Source organism: Leucopleurus acutus (genome assembly GCF_964270905.1).
Source record: "Leucopleurus acutus genome assembly, chromosome: 15".
Classification (NCBI taxonomy): Eukaryota; Metazoa; Chordata; class Mammalia; order Artiodactyla; family Delphinidae; genus Leucopleurus; species Leucopleurus acutus.
The window spans coordinates 15,154,174-15,174,615 of NC_139157.1; the positions used below are offsets into that span (position 1 = coordinate 15,154,174).

Consider the following 20,442-nt stretch of genomic DNA (forward strand, 5'->3'; position numbering starts at 1 on the left):
TAAAAATCTTCCAACAAACAAAAGTCCAGGACCAGATGGCTTCACAGGCGAATTCTATCAAACATTTAGAGAAGAGCTAACACCTATCCTTCTCAAACTCTTCCAAAAAACTGCAGAGGCGGGAACACTCCCAGACTCATTCTACGAGGCCACTATCACCCTGATACCAAAACCAGACAAGGATACCACGAAAAAAGAAAACTACAGGCCAATATCACTGATGAACATAGATGCAAAAATCCTCAACAAAATACTAGCAAATTGAATCCAACAGCACATTAAAAGGATCATACACTATGATCAAGTGGGATTTATCCCAGGGATGCAAGGATTCTTCAATATATGCAAATCAATCAATGTGATACACCATATTAACATATTGAAGAATAAAAACCATATGATCATTTCAATAGATGCAGAAAAAGCTTCTGACAAAATTCAACACCTATTTATGATTAAAACTCTCCAGAGGGCTTCCCTGGTGGCGCAGTGGTTGAGAGTCCGCCTGCTGATGCAGGGGACACGGGTTCGTGCCCCGGTCTGGGAAGATCCCACATGCCGCGGAGCGGCTGGGACCGTGAGCCATGGCCGCTGAGCCTGCACGTCTGGAGCCTGTGCTCCGCAGCGAGAGAGGCCATAACAGTGAGAGGCCCGCATACCGCAAAAAACAAACAAACAAACAAAACTCTCCAGAAAGTGAGAATACAGGGAAACTACCTCAACAGAATAAAGGCCATATATGACAAACACATAGCAAACATTATTCTCAATGGTGAAAAACTGAGAACGTTTCCTGTAAGATCAGGAACAAGACAAGGGGGTCCACTCTCGCCACTTTTATTCAACTTAGTTTTGGAAGTCCTAGCCATGGCAATCAGAGAAGAAAAAGAAATAAAAGGAATCCAAATTGGCAAAGAAGTAAAACTGTCACTGTTTGCAGATGACATGATACTTTACATAGAAAATACTAAAGATGCCACCAGTAAACTACTAGAGCTGATCAATGAATTTAGTAAAGTCGCAGGATAAAAAATTAATACACAGAAATCTCGTGCATTCCTACACACTAACAACAACAAAAGATCAGAAAGAGAAATTAAGGAAATAATCCAATTTACAATTGCAACAAAAAGAATAAAATACCTAGGAATAAACCTACCTAAGGAGGCAAAAGACTGTATGCAGAAAACTATAAGATACTGATGAAAGAAATCAAACAGATGGAGAGATATATCACGTTCTTGGATAGGAAGAATCAATACTGTGAAAATGACTACACTACCCAAAGCAATCTACAGATTCAGTGCAATCCCCATCAGATTACCAATGACATTTTTCATAGAACTAGAACCAAAAATCTTACAATTTGTATGGAGACACAAAAGACCTTGAATAGCAAAAGCAATCTTGAGAAAAGAAAAAAAAAACAGCACTGGAAGAATCAGGCTCCCTGACTTCAGACTATACTACAGGGCTACAGTAATCAAGACAGTATGGTACTGGCACAAAAACAGAAATATAGATCAATGGAACAGGATAGAAAACCCAGAGATAAACCCACGCACATACGGTCACCTAATCTATGACAAAAGAGGCCAGAATATACAATGGAGCAAAGACAGCCTCTTCAGTAAGTGGTGCTGGGAAAACTGGACAGCTACATGTAAAAGAATGAAATTAGAACACTCCTTAACACCATACAGAAAAATAAACTCAAAATGGATTAAAGACATAAATGTAAGGCCAGACAGTATAAATCTCTTAGAGGAAAACACAGGCAGAACACTCTATGATATAAATCAAAGCAAGATCCTTTTTGACCCACCTCCTAGAGTAATGACAATAAAAACAAAATAAACAAATGGGACCTCGTTAAACTTAAAAGTTTTTGCACAGCAAAGGAAACCATAAACAAGACAAAATGACAACCCTCAGAATGGGAGAAAATATTTGCAAACGAAGCAACTGACAGAGGATTAATCTCCAAAATATACAAGCAGCTCCTGCAGCTCAATATCAAAAAAACAAACGACCCAATCCAAAAATGCACAGAAGATCTAAATAGACATTTCCCCAAAGAAGATATACAGACTGCCAACAAACACATGAAAGAATGCTCAACATCACTAATCATTAGAGAAATGCAAATCAAAACTACAATGAGGTATCACCTCACACCGGTCAGAATGGCCATCATCACAAGATCGACAGACAATAAATGCTGGAGAGGGTGTGGAGAAAAGGAACCCTCTTGCACTGTTGGTGGGAATGTAAATTGATACAGCCACTATGGAGAACAGTATGGAGGTTCCTTAAAAAACAAGAGAGTTATTGAAAGACAAGAGTCCTGCTTTGTGCCTTTCAATAACATTTTATGGTTTTCTTTCTGTATGCTCGTTTCTTATTAAATTTATCCCTAGGTATTTTATAGTTTGGGGACACATATAAATAGGATATTTCCCCTTTTACAGTATCTGTTTATTGCTGATATAAAGAAAAACTATTACATACTTACACTGCATCCAAATAACCAACCAACCAATTTACTTAAAATAAATTTCTTGAACTCTCTATTATACAATCATACTGTATATAAATAGTGGAAAATTTATCACTTCCTAATATTTATACTTTTGTATTGTTCTTGTTTTATTACACTGGCTAATACGTGCAGAATAATGATGAATAATGATGGTGATCATCATAAGTATTTTTTTTTTTTTTTTTGCGTTACGCGGGCCTCTCACTACTGTGGCCTCTGCCATTGCGGAGCACAGGCTCCGGAGGCACAGGCTCAGCGGCCACGGCTCACGGGCCTAGCCGCTTCGCAACATGTGGGATCTTCCCGGACCGGGGCACGAACCCGTGTCCCCTGCATCGGCAGGCGGACTCTCAACCACTGCGCCACCAGGGAAGTCCCATCATAAGTATTCTTGTCATGGCCTGCATACATTCGTGTACATTTAGGACTTCAATATTTAATATGATGCTGACTGTTAGTTTCTGTTTTTCAAATCTGTTTAAATTCTTCTATTGCATGAAGTCTTTATCATTCCATTGGGATACCTCTTTCTTCAAGTAAAGAGTTACTTCTTTACTCTGCTTTATTTTGAACTGGATAACCAAGCACTTAGTAACTTGACATAGTTCTTTTAAACTTCAGGTAGTTTTTAAAATTTACATTACTTACATCAAAACATTAACGGCTAAAAGAACATTTATGGTTGAAGCTAGCAAGAGGCTGAGACTTTCAGAAAGCCCTAAAAATCCAATCTTCTCTCCCCTCCCCCAAAAAGATGTAAAAAGTTCCACACAAGAATACACTACTCATTTAGTGACAGTCAGCTTCCTTATATTCCTTACTCAAAGTTCTACTAGGTTTTCTTTGCGTGAGAACAGCGCAATATTGTAATTATATCAAACATTGCTAAAAGCTTAAGAACAACCTCATGTAACTGCAATTTTCTAAACTACAATTTATACATTAAGTAAGGGTAGTTGGACTCTTCTCGGCATCCTCAGGCTAAAAGTTCACAGCCAAGATGGGGGAAGATAGTAGTCAAACAATAGAAACTTAAAGTCACTGCATAGTGGACATTTTTATTTTTAATCCTCAGAAAGGTTACGCATTTTAAAATCATTTTATGTTAACTTTCACAGCACTAATCCCTGCAAGACAGTGTTTTGACAGGGGTCTTATTTTAACTCCATGTTTTATGATGGAAAGCAGAACTACATTACGAGCACATTATTTAGAATACACGTAAGTCCTAAGTAGGGACAGGCTAGATAACTCATTGAAAATAAATTTGCATTTTGTGGCACACAAAGAAACAGTCAAGGTCAGGTTAGACATTCCTAAAGTTCAGAACTCCTTTCGAACCTGTTTACTCTTCTTATTTAACTACTCTTTTAATTAATGAATTATTGCCTCAAAAAACCACCAGGCAAATATGCCAATGTTTACCATAAAAAGCCTAGAGGAAATCCAGACATGTTTACCAGTAGATAAGTTATTCAGTAAACTGATGTGTATTATTAACTTTTCATTTAAAAAAACATTTATTTAGTGCTGGTTACACGCTAAGCATAGGGCTATGTGATAATGGTGATACAGAATGAAAGTGCACATTTAGGAAGCAGTAAAGCACAGTGCTAAGAGCAAAGGCTCGGTGCCGGGGCTGAGACTCAAATCTCTGCTCCCCCCTTGCACTAGCTGTTAGCCTTTGGGCAACTACTAACTCAGTTTCTTCACCTGTAAAATGGGGTGTATTATGGCAACTGCGTCCTAGGGTTGGTATAAGACGTATTAACATATACATAAAACACAGAGGAAGTCCCCAGCAGGATGCCCAGCACACAGCAGGTCCTCAAGATGTGGGTGGGGCCAGGACACTGGAGACCTTGCACCGTGCAGGACAGTCCCACAAAGATCTGTCCCCTGCCCCACCTGACTTTCCTTCCACTCTCGTAGTTGGAAGACATGATTGTGACTATATGACCTTAGAGCCCTCCCCACAATCTGTTTTACATAAAAACTCCAAATCAAGCTATCAATAGCTATCATTTTTAAGGAATGCAAACAAGAGTGCAAATTGAAGGAAAGTTAACTTTGTTTTCTTTGGAACTTTGCCAAGAGACGTTCACTTTGGCAGAACATCGCATCACCAACGCCGATAACCACTTGTGACATCTGAGGTGCCGAAAACACGCCTAATCCTTCTGCACTTGTGGCTGTCCTGTGAACGAATTCTTGTGTATGTGCAAGCACGACTCAGAATGTCTTTTAGTGTAGTCGAAGTAGTTTTCCTAATAAATACATACTGAAATACATATCATGTTACCATAAAATAGTTTTATATCACAACTAACACATTACATTGTGTTTTGAAATTACCTGTAGAAGGTTATAGTACCTGAGTTTTATTGACGATAGTCAAGTGTTTGGTATAAAAAGAGGGAATGGCTATGCTGAGTTTGAGAACACACTGGGCTACATAACTCATTCAAAGTCGCAGCTGATACGGAACAGAGCTGGTATTTGAAGCAGGGTTGTCCTTAGAATGCATGTTTGTAATTTTTATACTTCTGAGGTGGAAAATTAATGGATGCTCCCCAGCTCCATGGAGTTCTTTGAACTGGGGAGTCATTTACTAGATATCTACTCAGAAGCTCAGAATATAGCAGTGAACAAAAGGGCCAAAGACCCAGTGCCTTAAAGCATTTATATTCAGTGGAGAGACAGACAGTGTTCACACAAACGCCTGCATGTCTAGTGGAGCAGCACAGAGGATGGGGGTGCTGTGGGGGGGCGGGTGCTCTTTCAGCTAGAATGCATGCAGAAGGCCTCCCTGACACATAAGCAGAGACTTGAGAGAGGCAAGGAGCAACCCACGTAGTTATGAGAGAGCTTTGAGAGTGAGAACAGCACGTGCAAAGGCCCTGATGTGGAAGGTGGCAGGGAGCACCCATGCCAGATGCTCAGCAAACTGGGGGAAAGGCAGGGCAGGAGATGAGATCAGAGGGGCAGATGGTGGAAGAGATTATGTTTGGGTTTATTCTGAAAGCTACAAAGCCGGATGGTCTTAGCAGAGTCAGGATGGAGTGTGACTTGGGCTTCAACAGGACCACTCTGGTGGCATTATGGAAACAGACTCTGCAGTCAGGGAGGGGTGCGGGGTGGCTGTCACACAGGCCAGGAGAGAGATGGTGGTGACCTGAACCAGGTGGGGCAGCCATGTGCCAGGTGTGGTTGGGTCACATCCACTGTGATGGACTGGGTTTGGGGTGTGAGTAAAAAAGAGGAAGGAAGAATGATTTCAAGGCCTTTGACAAATGCACCCAGAAGAATGAAACTGTCATCAACTGAGATGGGGAAGCAGGATTGGGACCTATGGAAAGAGAATCAAAAATATGGCTTAGAAATTTTTAAGTGTGAGGAGGCATCTGGATATAGGGTGGTCAAGGCAAGGTTCTGGCTACGTGTGGAGATGATCAGTCAGGTCCTAGGGTGAAAGTATAGGGCAGCAAGAGAAAGGATCTGAGGATGAGCCCAGGCACCGGGACGATGCTTCATCAAAGGAGCCTACAGAGGAAGGGGTAGCTGGAGGAGGGGTAGAGGTTTTAACAAGGGAAAATTCTTGTTTTATGTTATTCACATGTAGGATGTTACCAGCATATCTAATCCTTTCCTAGGGTAAAACTCTTGCACAAGTGCGCCAGGAGATAAGAGCAAGAATGTCTGCTCATCACAACATTTCCTATTTATAATAACACAACAACTGGAAACAACCTAAATATCTGTTGACAAGAGAACGGAGAAGTGGTTGTTGCTAGTTGTTGCTAGTTGCTAGATGCAACTGGTTAGAGAAGATACAACACCACATTACTTTTGTAAATTCTAAAATCCTTTTCCTGTTATTTCAGTAGCGAGCAAGTAAGACTTTAAAATTTAAACAGGGAACTGTACTGGGTATCATATGCGCCTGTGAGTTTGCTGGGTTCCAGGGCATTCTGCTTTCTCCCTGGTAACTATACAGCATTTCCAGAAGGACTCCAGAAGGATCCCCATATTTCCAGGAGGATTCCCCTAACCCAAAGGAGTCATCAGATCTGCTCAGAATCTCAGATCCCTTCTATGGATAATGGTCCTAAACGCCTTTGTCTGAGAAGGGAACAAGCAGTAGTGTTTTCCATTGTCAGAACACAGATATTCTTCACTTGAAAGAATGCATTAGTATTTGTGAAGGTTTATCTTAAAAGTAAAGATCGTCAGCATCTTAACGTGGTAACAGCAGCTGGCGTCCACTGTTCTGTTTGGGCCAGAGTCACCAGGGTCTGTGCTTTTCCAGCATTACTGCACTAAGCCCTGAAAACAAGCCTTGAGTTAGGTAAGGAGAAACCAAGATTCGGGGAGGTTACTCGCCCTACCTAAGGTCACAGTGGGCACACAGCAGAGAGCAATTCAAATCCAGGCGGCTGAAGCCTGCAATCTAATTCGTGTGGTTGCTCTCCATTACCTGGATTTTCAGTATTATAGCAGAAAATGACCAATACACCATACTGGAATCAAAATGAACACCCCCCCACCCAAATTAGTCTAACTTAATATTATTCTAAGTGAATTCCACTCAAGCATTGGAAGATCAGGTTGTAAAATTTGGTGACCTGTAATTAAGAGGTCCTACTCCTAAGTTTTAAAAAAGTTTATGAAAATCGTTGATATATACTAAAGAACATATGTAAGTTAGCAGCAATAACTAGAAACCCGAGCATCAACTCCCCAAATCCAGGACAGTGGGCACTTCTAGTGGGGAGGGCAGAGAAACGAGACTGGGGTGGGGGGCATGACTTCTAATAATTTCCCATCACACATGGGATCTTCCCGGACCAGGGACTGAATGCGTGTCCCCTGCACTGGCAGGTGGATTCTTAACCACTGCGCCACCAGAGGAAGTCCCTTTTTTAAAAAAATCAGTCTGTAGTCCATGGCAGTTTATCTATTCTGAAGGCTGGTCATTTGTCTGTTATCTTTGAAAATGTTTCCTCCCAATCTGTCACATGCCTTTGTAATCTTGTATCTTTTATCATGAAAAATTTATTTTTAAAATTGTATTCCAAATTACCAATCTTTTTGAGTTTGAGCATTTTTTTATCTTAAGAGAGTCTCCTATATACAACGACTTTTCTATGGACATAAATTCATACTCAGACTTCAGACAAACCCGTACTACTGCATTTAACTTCTGTAGATGGATGTTAAAATGGGGGTCTTTTGCCTGACACCCCAAAACCATGTCAATTGCTCACGTGCCAAAGGACAACGCTAGACCTAGCAGCACGTGCAAAGGAACTGTTTGAAAATACACTTTGCATCCCTCAGTCCAAGAGATACCTTTCAAAGAAAGGGGTTGACAAGAAATCGTGGGGAAGGATTTCTTCAAAGAAAGTTACGGACGTGCCAGCCCCACTCCACGCCTCCAGTGGGAAGGAGGCAGAGCTGCTGCCCCTTTTCTGGAGCTAGTGAGTGAGGCTGTAGCAGAACTGGAAAGAATCAAGAGTGACACTGCCATCAGGGACACAGGGGTGGACCGGGGTATGAAAAATGTCCACGAGCTGAAAAGAAACAGCCCATGACAGGGTTGTGCGAGAGATGTAACTGCATTCCCACTGATGGCAGGTCAGAGGTCGAAGGGCTGTGGTACCCTGAGACCAGGTGTGGAACCAGCAGCAGGATTTTCTGAAATGGAGATATACACAGAGGTCTTCTGCCAGGAGCGTGGAAGAGGCCAGACTGGTACCATCGAATGGCCAACCTTCAACCCTGGAGGGGCCAGAGTCGACCTAAGTGCGAGGTGAGGGGGGTCAGAGAAGCAGCCACCTTCCCCATCCCACTGTCGGCTAGAGGCAGACCCAGGAAGGCAGGGTGAAGCTTCAATTTGAATGAAATTTGGAGGTTTCATGAGCCTGGACCCATATCCTTTTAATAAAATGAGACTATTTTTGTGACCAAAGTGACTAGAGGAATGTTTTTAAAAATATTTTAAAGGAACCAGATATTAACTGGGAGCAAGAGCAATCTACCATAAATGTATTCCAAGTGCAAGGAATGAACCAGCCCACAGAGCGGGCTTGACCAGGCAGCGGGGAAAGAGCGTGCTCCTTATTCCCACTGTTCAGGACGCTGACTTTGCTCCCAGCATTTCACGGAGCTGCAGCATCAATTTGCCACCTTCGTGAGAGTTTCACACCACAGGTCTTGAGTCTTGTGGTCTGTACTGATCTAAGTCACTGGTGTTACACAGTTATACATGATGGACCATGATCTTTATATATTAAAAATAATATAAAAAGAGATATCTGTACACTCATATTCATAGCAGCATTATTCACAACAGCCAAAAGGTGGAAGAAACCCAAGTGTCCACGGACAGATGAATGGATAAACAAAATGCGTTACATACGTACGATGGAGTATTGTTCAGCCTTAATTAATCAGTAAGGGAGTTCTGACAAATGCTACAACATGGGTGAACTTTGAGGATGTTATGCTAAGTGAAATAAGCCAGTCCCAAAAGGAAAAATACTGGTATGAATTACCTAGAATAGTGATGTTCAGAGACTGAAAGTAGAAGGGTGGTTTCAGGCACTGGAGAGACGGGGAGTTGTTGTTCAACGGATACAGAGTTTTAGTTTTGCAAGATGAAGAGTCCTGGGGATGAATGATGGTGACGGTTGCACAACAATGTGAAAGCATTTCACTGAGTGGTACATTTAAAAATGGTTAAAATGGGAACTCCGTGGTGCTCCAGTGGGTAAGACTCCATGCCCCCAACACAGGGAGCCCCAGTTTGATCCCTGGTCAGGGAACTAGATCCCGCATGCATGCCACAACTAAGAGTTCGCATGCTGCAACTATAAGATCCCACATGCCGCAACTAAAGATCCCGCATGCCACAACTAACACCCAGCGCAGCCAAAATAAATAAATAAATATTTTAAAATTGGTTAAAATGATAAATTTTATGTTCTAAGCATTTTGCCACAGTTGAAAATAAAAACTAAATAAAAAAGGAAATTTAACCTCCATTAGTCATGTATCAATAATGGAGTGAATAATGAGAAGTGGCTAAGAATTATCCTGTCTTACCATGTGTCAGGTGCCATGCCAGGACTTATACATGGTCTCATTTAATCCTCATTTCAAACCTATGAGGCAAGTCCTATTAAAATCCTTACTTTACAGATAAGGAAACTGAGGCACAGAAGGGTTACCTTGCCTAAAGTTACACAACTTGAAAGGAGTTGACAGAGATACTCTGATTCTAGAACTAGGCTTCTAAACCTCTGGCAGTGGGCAGATTTCACTGTCACTGAACTATCTCCCATTTACAGCCTCTTAGACTAGAAGAGATCATAGAAACAATTCACATAATTATTGACATTTGCATAGTTCTCTAGGTTTAAAAGCACTTTCTCTTTTGATATTACTCATTAAAATACTGCAGCACAGGTATTCTCCTTTTATCAGAGAGGACACAGAGACTAGAGAAGTTAAGTAAATGGCTTCAAGTCATGTTACCAGGCAGGGTTCCGATTCCACAGCTTCTAACTCTGGGTCCATGGCTAACTATCCAGATCCAATTCCTTGTCTAGTCCAGCTTCTCATTTTTCAGATGAGACTGCCTACAAGGGACACGCCCAAAGATGCTAATGGCTTGTCCAAGGCCACACAGAGAGCTAGTATGTTCTGTGTGCAACACCAGCATATGCCTTTAAAAGTCCTTAGCCATGACAACACATATTCTATAAATATGTGTAAAGGAAGGATTGGTACAGAGGCAGAGAGCTCTGTCAGCATAAAACAGAGTGCTTTTTTCTAGAAACTCTTTTATTTGTGGAGTTGATGCTTTAGAACCTACACTTCACGTAAGCGTCCAACTTTTCAGTGCCTGCCCTTACTCAACCTCCTCCACTAGCTCTACAATTATGCTGTTATCAATTGAGCAAATCCACTTAGACAGCATGTCTAGCTACTCTCATAGCGGATTTCGTACCCAAGCAGCAAAGTACACGAGAGCTGTATAATGCAGACCTTTGAGAAATTAACTACATAAATCCTCATTTGATCCTGACTGTATGTCTATAAGGAATTCTTAAAACAGACTCAGCTACCCTGAGTGATCTTTTTAACGGCCGAGTGTAAAAATGCAGAGCTAAGATCTTCTGTCCAGCAGAATCTTTTCATGTAAAATAACTCACTTCAAGGCTAACGATCAGTGTGAAAAAAGCAATTGCTAGACTTGATTAAAGACACTCACGCAGTGAATGTAAATTACTTGTTGGCATGTGAAAATCTGCCAGTGTAATGCCTCAGATGTCAAATTAAGGTGATATTCCATGAATCCTTGTTTATCTTTTTCTTTCTTACAACCTTAATATTGTGGGTGGGATTGGGGCTGGCACGGACTGAGCAAACTCTATGGCAGTGTCCCCCTCTTTATGACTGGAATGTCCAACAAAACCCAGAGAGAAGCAGGTACCACAAAGAAGAGCTTCACAGCAGCAAAACATCTGAGGCCTTACTAATAAAAATGTCCTAGTCTAATGGTTGGGAATCTCCCCTCCATTAGGCCACAAAACCACACTCGGATTCAACGAAGAGCCGACTGATTTCATTTCAAGTAATCAGTATTACTATTACTGCTAGTATTGGCTAACATTTAATGAGCATTTTCTCCTGTTAAATTACACACACAGTATGCTCCAGCAGGGCAGGACTAGGTCTGCTTTGCTCACCGCGTAGCCACAGGTCTGAGTCGCATGCCTTGTATGTGATAGGTTGTCAATAAATATTTGTTGAATGAATAAATAATCTCATTTGGTTTTCAAAATAACCCTATAAGGTTTGATACAATATTGTTATCACCATTTCTCAGCTGAGAAAGCTGAGGCTCAGAGGTCATTACACTGTACCCAAAGTCACGTCATCAGCAAGTGTCAGAGCTTATATTCTAAACCACATGCACCTGACATCAAAATCTATGGTTCGACCACAATGTCATGTCACTAGTACAGCCCAGACCTTAGGGTTTTTCCAGTACTGAGGTCATCTCTGAAAGGTGGGCTTACAAGAATATATTTCAAGTCAGAATGGATCTCACTCTGTTCCAGCCATCACCTTTCAGATTTCTTCAATATTCTTCAAAAACTACATTTAAAAAAAGTGACTTACCCACATATCCTTCTTCACCAACCAGTTTCAGGGCAATTTTATCAGCCAACACTGAAGAGTTGCCGTGGGCAATGTTGGCAAAGGGGCCAGCGTGCACAAATACAGGCGTCCCCTGTGGAAGCGGAAGAGCAAATTTTAAAAAGCTATGAGAGGGGCTTCCTTGGTGGCGCAGTGGTTGAGAGTCCGCCTGCCGATACAGGACACATGGGTTCGTGCCCCGGTCCGGGAGGATCCCACGTGCTGCGGAGCGGCTGGGCCCGTGAGCCATGGCCGCTGAGCCTGTGCGTCCGGAGCCTGTGCTCCGCAATGGGAGAGGCCACAACAGTGAGAGGCCCGCATACCGCAAAAAAAAAAAAAAAAAAAAAATCTATGAGAATCAGTTATTTCCTACTATAATTTTGATAAGCCACTGTTTTAGCTGTCTCAGTGACCATGAGATAAACCTTATTTCATATTATTCTGCATTATATTGTTACAAAGAATGGAATTAAACCTTGATGGTCTAAGAGGCTTGTTTAAATTGTTTATCCCCATTAAGAAATTAACCAGTTCAAGAAAAATCTAATCACAAAATCAACACAATAAATGAATCGTGGGAATCATGGCAGGGCAAGTACATTTTATTATAAGCCATTTTTATATTTACAATAATAATCTCATTCTGATTTTTAAAAACTCTTTCTCATTGTTCCTCTTACCTGTTAATTTTTTAAGTTAAGTCACCTGGTAATTATTAAAACAAAAGAAAAATTTCACCCATACTAAAATGTTAGTTACTAAAAAGGCAAAAAAAGCAAGGGAATCCTCAAAAACTTTAGATTTTAATTATTTAAACAAAATCTGTCATATAGTCATTCTTACTTTCATTTCTACACTTCTCTTTTGTCAAAGAGAAGAGACTGTAGCCCTCGCTAAAAAAATCACCCACGTGCATTAAATCGTTTAGGCTGTATTCAGAGTCAGCTGGGGCCACTGAGGTCTGTGTGCGTGAACCCTGGCTCCACCTGTGAAAATACAGGTTGGCCTTTCACTGACATGGGGGAGACAGGGAGTGATGCAGGGGATGGGGCTGGGAGCCATGGAAAGTTCCCATGAACCAGGATGGGCTGTGGGCGAGCATGTTTCAAAGCTGAGAGAGGTGAACAAAAGCAGGAAGAAAGGCAGTGAAAGAAAAATCGTCACTGAGAGTGAAAAGGAATTGATCAAATCCACTCAGAGTTTTCTATTTACGTTTCCCCCCAAAGTCCTCAGGAGGGACAGTCACAGAGTACGGATACGGCCATACAAATGTCTGTGGAAATAATACAGTGGGATATGTGTTTATGGAAATGCATACATGCATGTTTACTGTCTAGATCTCCACCTGTCTATCCATCTATAGTTTCTCACTTCTATGCAGATAAGCCTTTTAAGTGCTTTGACGGAAACGCTGTTTAAAAGGTATTAACGCCTCCATCACCTCCTAGCCTTTGCCAGTCCTAGGACGTGGCTGCCTGTGGAAAGCTGGTAGCGGAGCTAATGAGAAAAGTTTAAAGACACAAGGTCACAGGCTCCACCCCTGGGTGGGCGGCTGGCTTCACTCTCCTATGCCCTGCAACCCTCATCCTGGCCATCTGTCTGAGAAGCACCTGGCACCAGTCTCCAGGGCGACAGGTGACAGGGTATGGCTGGATCAGCATGAACACACTGCTATTCCTGGGACAGCCACTCCAGGGACTAGATGGGCAGCATTTAATTTTAATTTAAAATGAAATTAAAAGCCACACAGATTAATCACAAAAGCAGTATCAGAGCCCTGGTTTTTGAACTCCCAGTATGTGGTTTAAATAGAAAAATTCTTAGACCATCATTGTTAGACATTCAAACACAGACACAAATACACACTCAACTGATATTTATACTTATATGATGCAGTATACGGAGTTAATACTTTGTTTAAGAAATTCTATCACTAACCCAAAGACATAAAAATATCTATCGTGAGTTCAATATTTTATTTTATATGCAGAACATTTAGGAAAGTAGTTAACAGGAAATATCTTGGTTTCTATGATGACAAAGCTGTGAATATTCTCCATAATGGACTTTTTAAACATTTCATAAGATTAAAACTTCAGTTGCTCTTTGCTGACCAGAGATCTAAAAGAGCATTACCCAAAGAACTTTCTGCAGGGCTCTAAGTATTCTGTATCTGCACTATCTGACGCAATAGCCACCATCCACAGGTGGCTACGCAGCACTTAAAGTGTGGCTGGTGAAAATAAATAAATAAGTAGAAACAGAACTAGTATGACTGCAGAACGGAATTTTAAACTTTATTTAATTTAAACTAATTTAGATTGAAATAACCACAAGTGGCCAGGAGCTCCCATATTGGACAAAAGACTGCAGCAAGTGGGTGTTTTCCTCAACACTGCATATGGTTAACCCATGGTAAAATGTTAAGATCTCTTACCCTCTCTCTTCCACAGGGAAGTTCTCAAGCTTATATGTACACAAAAATCACCCAGGGTATCCAAGCCTTACCTGCCAGACATTCTAGAGTTCACTTTGTCTGGGGGAGAGCTTGGCATCAGCATCTTTAACTCCTTCCATGAGATTCTAACATGCAGCCAGGGTTGAGAACTACTGGTCTCCGGGCACCTTGCAGCAATGGAACCCTTGATAACCTCCTCTGGGACTAACAGTCAAGTGTGTTCAAACATGAGCACTAAAGCAGAATCTGTACATTAACCAGTGATTTTTAGATCATTTGTTGATTTAGGTTCCTACTGCCACTGATTAGCCACGTTAATGTGGAATGAATATTTAGGACGCAGGTAGCAGAGTTCATACATGCAGATATTTTAACGGAATGCTGTGTTCATTTTTCAAACAATGCCCATTGCCTGTGACATCAAAATGACGTCACAAATGTGAGCACAGTAAGAACTGCTTAGGGGCAGTGCAACCCAGTAATTCATTCAACTAACAAGAAACTAGCCTTTTAGAGTGGGATATGTATTTAAGGTGGGAGTAATTTTTAATCTAAGAAAGATAATTATTTAAAACAGTAAGCTGATCATCCCTAATGATGATGATAATGTGTTCATTTTTGAGGGGGAAGTGTTATGATGAAGCAATATCATGTCTCTTTATACATTTTTTCTCATTCATTCAGTTATTTATCTCACATGTATACATTTTTAGGAGCAATGGAGTAGAAACAATAAATATCCATTTAATTCTTCAGCAAGTGTTTACTGAGCACTTAATATGTGTGAGGAACCTTCTAGGAGCTGGCGATACGATGGTGAACAAGATGGAAAAAGTCCTGCTCTCACCTGGTGGGAGGAGAAATACAGTAAACAAAAAAAGAAATAGGGGCTCTCAGATGATATCTTGCGCCATGCAGAAAATGACAAGAAGGTGGGTTTTGGGCTTGAACCACTGACCAGGTTTGGGGGATGGAACGAGTTGGGAGGAGGTAGGAGGTGGATAGGAATCAAAGATGCTTTTTTTATGCATAACTTTGAAATGCCTTTTACCCACCCTAGCAGCTCGTGGTAACCACACCTACAAGTCTGAAATGCGGAGGTCAGGAGATTCAGAGCCAGAGTTCAAGGGTTATCACATGGCTGATACTGCAGGAAAGCGCAGCTGGAGAAGTGAGCAGAAGGCAGCGAAAGAGACGGAGGAGAGGCCACCGAGAAGGTCCAGGAAAGCAAGGCGTCAAAAGCAAGAGAGCAAGTGCTCCAGAAGGAAAAGCATCGGCTGTGTCAGCCCCCACTGAGCAAAGCCATATACAAAAAACGACCTTCTTAAAATAGTGGAGCACAGCACACTCCTAGAAAACATTTCTCAGCATTACTCTGTGTGTGTGTGTGTGTGTACGTTTGAGTTTATTGAATACTCTGTGTTTTGCTTGGAGAGAAAAAAGACAACAAACCTAAACTCCCCAAACTGAAGGATTCTGAGAAGCTAAGTCAAAAAAAAAAACAACAACAACATAGAAAACACCATGTAAACGTGATAAACGTGGCTACACAAGTTACTGAGATATCAGACACTGAGTTTCTAAGTTTCTCCTCTGGTCAATTAGTACTTAATTAGCCAAGATATGAATCATATCAAAGAAGTCTGAGCTTTTGGGGGGATGACCAAGCTGTTATTCTGATGCTCCTCATGAGCTCATGTTCGCTGGAAGTGCTCACGTGTGGGAACGCACAAGCAATCTAGTTAGTGCGACTCTGTCGACAATGTCTATGAAATGAAAATCACTTACTTCTAGGGTCTGCATCAGATTTGGTTTTATCGCGTCTTTCATCAGAACAGTCAAAGCACCTGTCACCCCCTGAAGGAAAGGGAGAAAAAAGCCCACTTATTTAGATTATTGACAAAAGATCGTTTGCACAAGGGTCTCTCAGCCTTTTCTCACCAGCCTACCTCCTACGTGGGCATCCCCACCGGCCGCCGTCACCTGAGCTACAGGTGACACAGTGCTCTTGCCTCTGTCCATGTCTCCTCCACCTGAATGGATGCCAACCCTTCTAAGATGTGATGGGGAAGTAGTAGTCATCGCATTTTTTAAAAAAAACCTCCTTTGACAGAAATAAGAGGCTTGCCATACCTTTCAATTTGCAACTATGCACATCATGTTTCATTACCAGAGATTACACTGTTGCCCCGAGAAATCAGATGAAGAACAAAAACAAGGCTTGTTACACAGAGGGAACGAAGAAAGGGAAAGGGACGTGTCTAAAGGCACCCATTCTGGTTTCCCACCCTCTCTCGACCTCTCATCCCACAGATAACCGAAGGCACTCAGAACACTGTTGCACTGGAAAGGCTCCTCCTTTTCTGTCTCTCGTGCTATGTCTGCCTAGAATGGAGCTGATGCCACTTGTACATAGATTGTGGCTGCTTCCTTCCAATCCTATAATGCTTGAGTTGGGCTCTCTCGAAGCTCCCTATCCCATTCCTGGAAAAGAAGAGGTGGAGGAGGAGACACAGCAGGGATGAAGTCGGAGAGCTACTGGGGAAACTATTTGTGCCAAAGAAGGCCACAAAGGGAAGCTTTTTTAAAAAAACTCCCTTCCACCTTTTCTAAAGACACTGGGCAAGTATCTTTCAACAGATTAGTCAGTTATGGGAAGGCCATAATACGAGCAAATGCATGTGAACGTGGCCCTGAAAGAATAAATGTGGCATGCAACAGATCCTAACAGATAAGCTGGTAGAATCTAGAGACTCTTCAGCTCTCCAAGGTGCATTCGTTTATTACTTTCTCCTCCTACCTCCATCACCAACAATGTTAAGTGTTTCTCTTATATGATCAGTTTCTATTTTTGTATTTTTATAATATTTAATCATTGAAGATTTCTTTAAAAATCAAATTTACTTTCTACTTTATTGCAGAAAATAAACCTTGCAAGAACTGTAACCTTCCTATTATAAATATATGAAGAAATCAGGTACCTTCTGCAAACAAGAAACACAAAAGAAAACTAAAAAGAGTTAACTTTGGGTTTTTTTGGTCCAGATCCAAGAGTTTTATCACAAACCAAAGGAGTAACTTTAGGGAAATATTGGTGGATAAAGTTTCAAACTACTCCTGGCACATATTTATTGATACCTAAGATTAAGAGGATACAGATAAATATTTATACAGAAACTACTATATGCAAGTTTAGAGACAAATGTTGAGATGTTGATCATTTTTAAAAAGCAGTACTTTTACAGCAACCTGGGTTTGAGTTTTCTCTTTAAGCCTTATACTAAGCATTCCATGGGCTGCTGATATAAATGTATCTATTTAATCTACTTGACAAGACTCGAGTCATTCAGATTCATCTCTTCAAAAGAGCCAAAAGGTAACCAAGACATTTTGGCAAAGGTTTAAAATTATATCCCAAGGCCCTGGAATTAATAAAACATTAATTTGCCTGTCTCCTTTTCACAACTGTTTTTCAATCATCAGTGTGCATTTAAGATCCCATTATGGTACGTGACTCGATATGTGGGAAAGTAAATTTAGAGTAATGGCTGCCTACGTTGTACTAAGTACTATGTGCTTATAAACACATACAAGCAAATAAAATAGCCTCACCACTGATGGGGATTAACAGTAAAGTTGGCTATTAAAAAAAGGAAAAAAGAGGGCTTCCCTGGTGGTGCAGTGGTTGAGAGTCCGCCTGCCGATGCAGGGGACATGGGTTCGTGCCCCGGTCCGGGAAGATCCCACATGCCGCGGAGCGGCTGGGCCCGTGAGCCATGGCCGCTGCGCCTGCGCGTCCAGAGCCTGTGCTCCATAACGGGAGAGGCCACAACAGTGAGAGGCCCGCGTACCGCAAAAAAAAAAAAAAAGGAAAAAAGATTAGCATGCCAAATTACAAAAAGCACTAAGGAAGGTGGTGTGTGCCATGAAAGCTTTGTAAGAAGCATCATTCCACGCAACAGAAAGCTACATGAGTAAGAATGATTAAGGCGGACCTCTGTTTTTATCATGTGAAACCCAAGTCGAAGGCACAAATTTAAACAAGCCAGGGTGCCCAGGGAGCAGGCTGGAGCCAAAAATGTGCCATTTTTAACTTAACTTTCCTTCCATGAAGGTGGAGTCACTTCTTATTCCTTGGAAAGGTGATGTGCCCTCAATTTAAAGCGAGCATAGATCACACTTTTTTAAAAAAGCCACAGGCTGCAGGAGGATGACCGCACCCCAGGCAGAGCAGAGATCAGGATTGGAAAGGATGGTGAAAAGCTCACGAAGTAGGTTTCATAGGCTTTGGTTGCAGTCAGGCACAAGCATGTTATAAATGCCTGTGAGAAGATGATGAAGTTACAAGACAAACGGGATGGTGAGCAGGAAAACGTGTGCAGAAATTCTCTGAATTCCCATTATTACCCAGTGATGTAAGAGGAAGAAAACCTTCTCCTGATCCCAAAAGAACAGGGGCAGCGAGCTCTCTGAAGCTTCTGAGATGGACGTACCAAATCACCTGTCGTCACGGGCTGCCCGTTTCTGTCACTGGCCACCACCATTCTGCCCAGCCGCTCCTTCATGTCCGTGAGGCTGTCAGTCAGAGCCAGCACTGCCATGACCTCACTGGCCACGGCGATGTCAAACTGCGCCTGAAAAGGCAAAGCCAAGGTACTGGTCAGCTGCAGCTCCACCTGGATGGCCATTTCCATGGGGATCTGTACTGCAGCAATTCCTGCAGGCCCAGGGTTTAACCCTCGATGGGCCGTTCTCAGAGGCACAAGTTTCCAGCACATGCCCGGTCCTGGGATCGGTGCTCCCTAGGGAGGCCACCCCTTCCTCCATTTGCTGTGCTGAGCACGGCCTGGCTGGGCCCCCCATTACGGCAGCTCACGGCGCTATGAGATTTGCTTCTGTAGCACGTTTCAGCCTCAGAATTATTAATGTGATGACGTGATGGACGCACGGCTCCACCAGTGGATTGTAAGTGCCATGAAGGCAGGGACCATTTGGGGAGGGACTGCTCCTGAGTCCCCAGCTTGGAGGCCTGAGTGTGAAATGCGGGAGGCGTTCAATGCGTATCAGCAAAATAAAGGAAGAGTCTGCTGCCTACCCCTGCTGTTATTTACGTGTGTCAAGGGGGATGCACGTGTCTGCCCAGCGAAGAGGTAAGCAGCAGATCGTGAAAAAAGAGGGTTCTGAGGCCAGTCTCCCAGACTTAGAGCTCAGCACAGCGGTGAGGAGACCCTCGACTTCTGTCATCCCCCCAGTCACAAGGTGACATGGAATCAGTTCTGAGCTGTCCACGGAGGCTTGGCCACATCAGATCATGAATTGTCCAGCCATGAATGCTGGAGAGCGTCTACTTCCTGAGAAATGTCCCTGGCCTTCCTATTCCCGCTCCTGGCTCTGATTCCAAGCTGGACACAATCCAACAGGAACCAAAAGAGACACAAGGACCCCGCATATCCTCCCCCTCCGAATTCAGCCACCGGACAAAACCGCTTCGTTACACTCCTTCCCAAGGGGCATGTGAGCCAGACAAGTTCAGTCTTACATAGGAAATGGCTGTGCCCTGGAGGGATCACCTCAGGAGATATTTTATTGTCCATTTCCGGCACCCACAAGAAAGGAAGTGAAGGAAAGAAGGAGCTTTCTGGCTACTTCCTGGTTGAGATTTCAGTAGTCACTCATTTACTGAAAACACATTACCTGAAAGGCAAATGCACCTATACTCAACTATTACATTCTCAATATAACCCATTCCAAATCTCAGTGGTTTTTCATTGTATGAAATTTAGGGTTTTCTACACCACCGTTCCATTAAAAACAGTACATATGAAAAGTAACTAAAAATGATGAGACTTTCTGCACAAAACCTGAGGCTAGAAATATTCTTAAAATATTAACTGTGTGGGCTTCCCCGGTGGCGCAGTGGTTGAGAGTCCGCCTGCCGATGCAGGGGACGCGGGTCCATGCCCCGGTCCGGGAAGATCCCACGTGCCGCGGAGTGGCTGGGCCCGTGAGCCATGGCCGCTGAGCCTGCGCGTCCGGAGCCTGTGCTCCGCAACGGGAGAGGCCACAGCAGTGAGAGGCCCGCGTACCAAAAAAAAAAAAAAAAAATTAACTGTGTAAGTGATAAGTGGAATGTATAACACCCATAAGTTCTTCATTTGTAATCGTTACAATTTCAAAATTTTGCATCTCTAGCAACATCAAAATGAAACAAAGATCAATATAAATATAGTTA

The 20,442-nt window shown here is 42.4% G+C and overlaps 1 protein-coding gene across 4 annotated transcripts in view; it reads right to left on the minus strand.

Moving 5' to 3' along the window:
- Positions 1 to 20,442, minus strand: part of MTHFD1L (methylenetetrahydrofolate dehydrogenase (NADP+ dependent) 1 like) — a gene marked incomplete at its 5' end in the record, with an annotated part of 196,699 nt that overhangs the window by 102,901 nt on the left and 73,356 nt on the right. For all 4 annotated transcript variants that reach the window (XM_082855826.1, XM_082855827.1, XM_082855825.1 and 1 more), the window contains 3 exons: positions 11,735 to 11,846; positions 15,999 to 16,067; positions 18,704 to 18,844. In XM_082855826.1, the coding sequence (XP_082711952.1) occupies positions 11,735 to 11,846; positions 15,999 to 16,067; positions 18,704 to 18,844 (322 nt within the window). The remainder of the gene's footprint in view (positions 1 to 11,734; positions 11,847 to 15,998; positions 16,068 to 18,703; positions 18,845 to 20,442) is intronic.